Genomic DNA, 9,778 nt, shown 5'->3' on the forward strand with positions numbered 1-9,778 from the left:
CCTCTTTTAAATACCTCCGGGGATGGTGACTCAACCACTTCCCTGAGCAGCCTGCTCCCATGATTGGTAACGCGTTTGGTGAAGACCTTTTTCCTCATATCCAACCTAAACCTCCCCCGGCACAACTTCAGGCCATTTCCTCTCATCCTAGCACTTGTTTCTTGGAGAAAGAGCTCTCCTGGAAACCATGCTTCTCCTGGAAACCATGCTAAGGCACATGGAGAGCAAGGGGGTGGTTGGTGACAGCCAACATGGCTTCACAAAGGGCAGATCGTGCCTGACCAATTTGGTGGCCTTCTATGATGGGGTGACAGCATCGGTGGACAAGGGACGAGCAACGGACATCATCTACCTGGACTTGTGCAAAGCTTTTGACACTGTCCCACATGACATCCTTCTCTCTAAACTAGAGAGACACGGGTTTGATGGACGGACCACTCGGTGGATAAGGAGTTGGCTGGATGGCTGCATTCAGAGAGCGGTGGTCAACGGCTCGATGTCCAAGTGGTCACAAGTGGCGTCCCTCAGGGGTCCGTGTTGGGCCCAGCCCTGTTCAACATCTTTGTCGGCGACATGGACAGTGGGATAGAGCGCACCCTCAGCAAGTTCGCCGATGACACCAAGCTGTATGGTGCCATCGACATGCTGGAAGGGAGGGATGCCATCCAGAGGGACCTTGACAGGCTGGAGAGGTGGGCCTGTGAGAAACTCATGAAGTTCAACCAGTCCAAGTGCAGGGTCCTGCATGTGGGTTGTGGCAATCCCAGGCACAAATACAGGCTGGGTGGAGGATGGATCGAAAGCAGCCCTGAGGAGAAGGACTTGGGAGTGCTGGTGGACAAGAAGCTCAACATGAGCTGGCAATGCGGCCTTGCGGCCCAGAAGGCCAACCGCATCCTGGGCTGCATCAAGAGGAGTGTGGCCAGCAGGTCAACGGAGGTGATTCTCCCCTTCTGCTCTGCCCTGGTGAGACCCCACCTGGAGTACTGTGTCCAGTTCTGGAGCCCCCAACATAAGAAGGACATGGACCAGTTGGAGAGGGTCCAGAGGAGGGCCACAAAGATAATAAAAGGGCTGGAGCACCTTCCCTATGAGGACAGGCTGAGAGAGTTGGGGCTGTTCAGCCTGGAGAAGAGGAGGCTCCGGCGAGACCTTATAGCAGTCTTCCAGTACCTCAAGGGGGCCTACAAGAAAGATGGGGAGAGGTTGTTCAGGAGGGCCTGTTGTGATAGGATGAGGGGTAATGATTTTAAAGTAGAGGGAGGTAGATTTAGATTGGATATTAGGAAAAAATTTTTTACAATGCAAGTTGTAGAACACTGTAAGAGGGTGCCCAGAGAGGTGGCGGATGCCCCATCCCTGGAAACGTTCAAGGCCAGCCCGGATGAGGCTCTGAGCAACCTGATCTAGTCGGGGATGTCCCTGCTCCTTGCAGGGGGGATGGACTAGATGACTTGTGAAGGTCCCTTCCAACCCTAACCATTCTATGATTCTATGACACCCGGCTCACTACAACATCCTCTCAGGCAGCTGTAGAGAGCAAAAAGGTCTCCCCTCAGCTCCTTTCCTCCAGCCTAAACAACCCCTACAGCTGACAATACACACCGTACATAACAATGCGCACAATACAATACAACAATCACCATAGTATTTAATACAATACGTACCATACCATAACATACCATACAGAAGAATATTATACAATAGAAAATACAATAGAATACAAAATACAACACAATACAAAGCAAGTCGTACAACAGAACAAAAATACAATACAATACAAAATACAGTACAAGGTACAATACAATAAATAGCATACCAGACAATACATGCAATACAGGGAACACAATACATAGAGTAAAACACACAAAATGCATTGCATCTATTTGTAATAGAAATTTGTAATAGAAAATGCAACACAAAACACAATACAAAATGCACTACATAAAATGCAATACGAAACACGCCATACAAAATAAAATACACACAATCCATTCCATACCGCACAATATATACAGTACAACACCGTACCGTAGAATCCCTGCAATAACCATATCATAAATACAATACCAAACACAAGCAAGTCAATGCAGTGCAAACCACACAATACATGGAACACATACCACACGATACAAGGATATAATACAATACAAGCAATAGAGCACGTACTGTACAGTAAGAGAAATGTTTACCATAAGCTACACACAATACAGAACTTTGAATTAATACAATGTCATATGTCCTACAATACCTAGGATGCACAATGCACAGTAGAATACAATACATAAAATCGAATACGTGAAATACAATACAAGCAGTACAATACATAAAATACTTTCGGAAATACAATACAAAACAGAATACAAAATACAACACATGACACAACATAAAACTTACCATACAGTACAATAAACATCAAACCATATCAAACCATAGAATAAGTACCATGCCATAGAATAAAAGACAACACATAGAAGGCGTGCAAGATAATGAAAAAGAGAACATTTAAAAAAAACCCACACAGCACAATACAAAGCAAAATACATAGCATGTGCAATACAAACCACACAATATATACCGCTCAACACATACCAAACCATTCAATACAATACAAAATACATTACGATACACACAATAAATACATTATGGTACACGCAATACGATACAGCCCATATGAACAAAATAATACAACAGAATACATTGAATACAGTAACTAATATGATGAAATACACAGAATACATAAAACTAAAAGAAAGTCAATGCAAAAATACAATTAAAAATTATTAAAAGTGTAATACATACTATACACGCTATACGATATAAAGCATGTGCATCACAACGCAGGACAATAAAATACAATAAATACAATACAGTACACCCGACAGAATAAATACTGTGCCATATGGTGTACAGATACTCAACACAATTTGTACAACACAGCACGTGCAGTACACAGAATACAACGCAACACCGCTGCCACCTCATCAGCACCCGCAGGAAAGAGCAGGAGTGGGTCCTAGTCCGAAGGCTGCGCTGGGCTCCTCAGTCGTGCGGGGGCCCCAGGGACACAGCAAACTTCCCCGAAAAGAGGTTCTGGTCTGCAGATGGGGGCCTCCCTTCCCGTCCGGCGGCAGTCACCCATGACCATAACTCGCCGTTGTTTCTTCTCGGCGCTGGGCGTACTGCAGCTCTTGAGGCGCGGGCTTGGTCCAGCTGAGCTCGGCGAGGGCGCTCGCACAGATTCCGCCCCTGCCACCTCACCGTGTACAACAAACCGCAAAATACGACAGAGACAAGACACACAGTAAAAGACACAGAATAAATACCAAACCAGAGCATACAATACAACAAACTGAAGACAACACATAAAATAAAATGCAATCCCTAACGGGCAATATAAAATACAATAGAAAAAAATACAGTACATCCCCTAGAGTACCGTACAATAGGTGCCATGTCATAACATACAACGTGTACCATACAATACAAAAATACCATGCAACACCATGCACACAAGATCCTACACACAATACCGCACACGCGCTACAGAATACAATGCAAGCCAAACCAAAATGGAATACAGCATTCAGTACAATACAACATACAGTACATACTTTACACTACACAGAATGCCATACCCTCAGTACACACGCAACAATACAAATACCGTACAATGCAAAATACAACACAATATATAGCATACAACACACGCAATGCGTACAATTCAAAATATAATACTGACAATACAGACAACACAATTTGAAAATAGACTAGAAAATAAACTACGCTAGAAAACAGAATACGTACAGTTCAAGATGTACTTTACCTTACACTACATCTATTACATACAATACAAAATACAGTACCTACCACACAAACCGCGTAATATACACAAGACAGTACATCCCACACAAGGCACAGTACGTACCACACAAACACCAACAGAGAACCCAGTACATATGCACTATACAATATATGCAATACAATAAATACAGTCCAACACATGCGAGACGATACATACGAGATGCTACGTACAAGGCCTAGAAGAGAGTACACCACATACAATACATAAAAAGCACACAATAGAAGAGGCAATACCATAGAAAACAGAATACAACAGAAAATACAATACAATAAATACCATACTATACATTATGCACAATACAACACATACAATAAAATAAATGCCATACCATAAAACACATTAAAGAAAACTTATAAAATACAATAGATAAAATGCAACACAAAATACATCATAAAATACAGTACACACAATGCAAAATACAGTACAATACATGCCCTACCATACTATACATACCCTACAACACATACCATTCAATACATACCAAACAATACAATATGCAATGCATAAAACACCGTGGAAAGCATCCCGTATCATACAATATATACGCTATCTAAAAAAATTGACCATATTGTACAATAAAATACAATACATAGAATAATTGAAATGCCATACCATAGAATAGAACACAAAGCACACAATGCAAACAATACAATGTAATATAAAATAGAATAAAATACAACAAAGGATACACAACACAAAGTACAATACGCACGAAAGAGACAAAATGTAATACAATAACTTACGTACAATACATTCTACAATACACACCATACCATACTATATTCTACATACAATATGTAGAATAGAATATGAAATACAATACAACACATTATGGACAACACGTACAATACAATAAATACCATACCATACAATACCACACAATCCATAGGACACATACCATACCGTACGACATAAAATATGATACAATGCGTACATACAAGATAAGATACAATCTGTACAGTGCATACCATACCACAAATACAACACAGAACGCAATAAACACCATACTATACCATAAACCACAAACCACCCCGTTCCAAATACTGTCCCAAATGCAAAATACCCTACAATAACATACATACTGTACCATACAAAACATAGAACTCAAACCATACAATGCAGAATACATTACAATAGAAAATAGATTACAATACAAAAAATAACACAATACATACAGTACAACAGCATGCTATACTAAGCAATGTATACATTGCAATACAAAACACAACAGAAAATAGAAAATACAATAATAAACACACACATACCCACTTATAAACATATATACCCCCACTACATACAACACCATGTGATACACACAACAGAAAGCAATAAACTACCCACAATACCATACCACACATACCAAACCACACAATAGAAAATACAAGACAACACAAAATACAGAACAAGCCAAGACAAAACACAAACAATACAATGCAACACAAAACATACGAGACATCACAACACGGACAATAGAAGAAACACCACATTGTACAATAAACTACAACACGTAAAATACACACGTCGTATAAATAACAAATAAAAACCAGCATAGAAACTACAAGATGTGCAATGCAATACAAACACTCGCATACAAAAAAACACAGTCCCATGCAAAGGACAACCCATCGGACACGGCCTGCCGCCCTCCATCCCAGAGCCCACTGGTGGGACTTCTGCCACCCAGTCTCAGCAGCCACAGCAGAGCTCTGGGAAGCCCCCAGCGCTTCCAGCTCCTCCTCGCTGTTTCTCAGGCTGCCTGCCCGGGTGGACAAGCGTTTCAGCCGTGCTCCGGAGCCCTCCACGCCGCCGGGAGCGGCATCCCTGTTCCCAGCAGCACCGGCACCCTGAGCCGGTGCCATGCCAGCCCCGGGCTTTCCTTCAGCTCTCCTGCGCTGTCCCCTGCCCCCCTGGCTTCTGGCTCCAAGCCCTCTCCATCCATCAGGATGCGGTTTCCCCGCCGGGAGAGGCGGATCCCGTCAGGCCCCCGCGCACCTTGTGCCTCGAAGGCTCCTCCGTGCTGGAAGCCCCCCGAGTTTCGGCGGAGGCACCATTGCAGGAGCCGGGTGTCGAGGCGGCCACCTCCTTCGGCATCAGCTGTGGTGACTGTTTTGGCTGCTTCCATCTCCCGGGCAACCGGGCACAGGCTCCGCCCATTGCTGGCTCCGCCCGGTGCTGGCTCCGTCCAGTATTGGTTCTACAAGCTGTTGGCTCCGCCCACTCCCGGCTCTGCCTGTTGCTGGCTCCACCCATTTCAGCTCCGCCCATTACCGGATCTGTCCCTTGCTGGCTCTGTCCCTTACGGTCTCATCCAATCAGAGGGCTGGGCCCCATGGCTCGGGCCCGCCTCTTGTCCTCCGACCTGTTTTTGGCCGGGTGTTGGGCGGGAGCTCACCTGCCCTGCGCTGCTGGTTCTGGCTGTGCTGCGCCTTGCCCTGTCTCCGAGGCCCGTTGCAAAATGTGCAGACGGCTTTGTGTTGCCCCTGCAAGTCGAAAACCAATCATTCTAAGTTCCATGTGCCCGGGGACACATAGAGAGCCCCTCACCCTTTCTTCCTGCACCGGGCTGCTTCGTTGACATCCTGGTGCTGTGCAGTGGGGCCTGACTGTCGGAGTTCAGCCCTGCTCAGGACCAGACTACGCAGTCTCTCTCTCGCTCCCCCCGCCCTCCGAGGGAATAGGGGGAGATGATACAAGACAAACAGCTCGAGGTTTGAGATAAGGACAGAGGGAAACCCTTAAAGTTACCGTTTTGGGCAAAAGAGACGCGGCTTGACGAAAACCATTTATTACTAAAAACAGCGGGATAATGAAACAGAGAACAAGATAACTTCTCCCCACCACTCCATCTTCCTGAACTTAACATTATCTCTACCACCTTCCCCCCTGAGCGGCACAGGCGGGAAGAGGAAATGGGGCTTACGGTCAGTCCACCCCACATCGTTTTACACCACTACTTCATCGCTGGGGGAAGAACTCCTCACGTTCCTCCCCTGCTCCAGCGTGGGGTCCCACCCACGCACCACAGTCCTTCATGAACTGCTCTGGCGTGGGTCAACTCTTCCATGGGGTGCAGTCCCTCCAGAACAGCTGCCCCAGTGTGGGCCCTCCATGGGCTACAGCTGACTTCAGGCACCCACCTCCCCTGGCATGGGGTCCTTCATGGGCTGCAGGTGGATCTCTGCTCCTGCGTGGGCCTCCATGGGCTGCAGGGGGACAACCTGCTCCACCATGGGCTGCACCTCGGGCTGCAGGGGAATCTTGGCCAGGGGCAGCGTTACTGTTCCCGCTCCTTCATCACTGACCTTGGCATCTGCAGCCGTTCCTCTCACAAGAAATGTTTCACAACCGGCTCAGGCAGACGCCTCTCAGGATCTCTTCACATCTCATCTCCTCTCCACTTCTTGCAGCCGGGCCGGCCCGAGTTGGGCCCAGATGGCGCCTGGCAGGAGCCCAGAGGGTGAGGGCCGCAAGGCCCACAGGGCTCACGCCTCCCCCTCTCTAGCCTTGCTCAGCTCCTTCCCATCTTCTCTACCTTTTTTTTTGTTTTCCGCTTCTTAAATACGCTATCGCAGAGGTATTATCAGGGAACATTCTGCTGCCAATTGGCTTGTCCCTGCCCAGCAGTGGGTCTGCCCTAGGCCTGGCCGAGTCCACTGGGCAAAGGGGAAAAAACTTCTAGCAGTTTCCTACAAAAGCTACCACTTTAGGCCCCCCCTCCCTAAATAAAACCAGAACACAATCACTATACTCTTTAATACTATAGGTACCATACCATAGCATACAATACATATTATACAATACAGAAGAATATTATACAATAGAAAACACAATAGAATACAAAATACCACACAATACGAAACAAGACATACAATAAAACACATAACAGACGTCCCAAAAGGCAACAGCTACAATACAAAATACAATACAGACCACACACAACATTAAATACAACACAATATAAAAAGCAACACATACTAAATGGAATACATGCAATGCATACAAAACACAGTGGATACAACAAAATTCATACAATAAATAAAATACAAAAAAAAAAAAGAGAAAAAATAGATAATTCGAAACAGTACAAATGATACGTAACATGCAGTACCTACCATACCATACACACCGTACCATGCGATACATACCATAGCATACCATACCATACGTACCCTGTGCACAAAACACACCACACAATAAGGTTCATAGAAGAAATACAATAAATACCATACAAGTTATGTGATACCATACCACACGTGTCGTACCGTAGCATATGATACAAACTGCAACACATGACAAACAAAAACGCATTACCAACCACTCTACTGGAACTTTTTCCATAAACACACACGCGCGCCAGAAGGTGTCACGGTGTTTACTGGGGGCACCAGAGGTGGATGCTGAGGGGCCGCAGCTCCACCGTGCCCTTACGTGGACCCGGAGCAGCAGCTGGGCCGGGCGGGCACTCGGCTGCTCTCGGTGGGGTTGGCTCCCGAGCAGGGCTGTGTGCTGGAGCCTGCTGGGAGGAGGTGTTGGAGGGCGCCAGAGCTGCGCTGGGTGGGGCACAGTGTGATGCCAAATCTTGTACAATGCTGCAGGGCAATGTACAACATGCTGCAGCGCAGTACCAGCCGTGCAATTCCAGCCGTACAGCACAGAAAACGCAAGGGGAAATACAATGCTGTACCCATGGAGGGTTAATTAGTCCCAGCAGTGGTTAATTAATCCCAGGGGATATTAATGATTTGCAGGGGTGGTTAATTAGCCTTACTAATGATCCCTTTGAGGGGCTTTCTTTCCCCCACACTCCCCCCATGTTACTGTTTGCGTGTTAGCATCCCTCTTCTCTTTCCTGGAGGGGATTAATTTTTACCAGAGGAGTTTAATTAACCTCTGGGGGGGGTTTAATTAATCCTAGTGGGGGTAATTACTTTGGAGGGGGGTTAATTACCCCGTTAATTACTCCGCAGCCATGGCAGAGGACATCAAGGCCAAGCTGGAGCGTTACAAGACCGCCCCGTTTGACAGCTGCTTCCCCACACAGAAGCAGACCAAGAGCTGCTGGCAGAACTACCTGGGTGCTGCCCCTCCCCCGCCCTTTCTGGACCCCAGGGTCCCCTCTGGGTGGGGGAGGGACTCCTGGGTCCCCCCGTTCCTGTCCCATCATGTCCCCTCCCCCCAACCCAGATTTCCACTGCTGTCAGAAGGCGATGGCAGCCAAGGGGGTGGTGTCCCCATGGCCATCAGGGTCCCCTCGAGCTCTCCATGGTGTCCCTGCAGCTCTCAGGATCCCCACAGTGTCCCCATGGTTTTTGCGTCCCTCTTGGGGTCCCTACGGTCCTCGGGGTTCTCGCTGCAGTCCTTGTACCCCCCTGGTGTCACCACTACCCTCATGGTGTCACCACCTACCTCAGGGTGTCACCAAATCCGCCATGACATCACTGTGATCCCTGCAATCTCTGTGGTGTCACCACATCCCCATGATATCTCGGAGGTCCCTGCATCCCCCGTGCTGATAGCGTGCCTCCCCTCCTACCCCACAACATCACGGTGTCCCTGGTCCCTTCCCGTCGCTCATGCTGTCACTGGTGTCACCCCACAGGTGACGGTGTGGGACGAGTACCGCAAGGAGGGGACCTTCCCTGGCGAGATCTGAACTTTGCCAACCTCCACCCCGGGGAGGAAACACCCGTGTCACCGGGAGGTGGGGATAAGGGGTGACACGGCCATCACCCATTGAGGGGAGGGAGTGACACAACAACCCCCCACCCCGGGGTGCGGGGGAATGTGGCTGTCACTGGGATGGGGAAGGGGACACAGTGGTCACCGGGCCAGTGGCACCGGCCAATAAAGGGTTGAACTGGTCCTGGGTATGGGTTTTGCTGGGGAGCGGGGGATGGAGTTCTCCTGAAGGTG

The 9,778-nt window shown here is 47.4% G+C and overlaps 1 protein-coding gene across 1 annotated transcript; it reads left to right on the forward strand.

The window, feature by feature from the left end:
• Nucleotides 1-8,834: 8,834 nt before the first annotated feature.
• Nucleotides 8,835-9,518, forward strand: LOC147596344 (cytochrome c oxidase subunit 6B1-like). The gene is made up of 3 exons (XM_086771135.1): nt 8,835-8,940; nt 9,050-9,088; nt 9,400-9,518. Exons 1-3 carry the CDS (start codon nt 8,835-8,837, stop codon nt 9,516-9,518), a joined length of 264 nt encoding a protein of 87 aa, XP_086627261.1.
• Nucleotides 9,519-9,778: the final 260 nt, after the last annotated feature.

This window comes from Chlamydotis macqueenii, chromosome Z (assembly GCF_036417535.1).
Source record: "Chlamydotis macqueenii isolate bChlMac1 chromosome Z, bChlMac1.mat, whole genome shotgun sequence".
NCBI classification, from domain to species: domain Eukaryota; kingdom Metazoa; phylum Chordata; class Aves; order Otidiformes; family Otididae; genus Chlamydotis; species Chlamydotis macqueenii.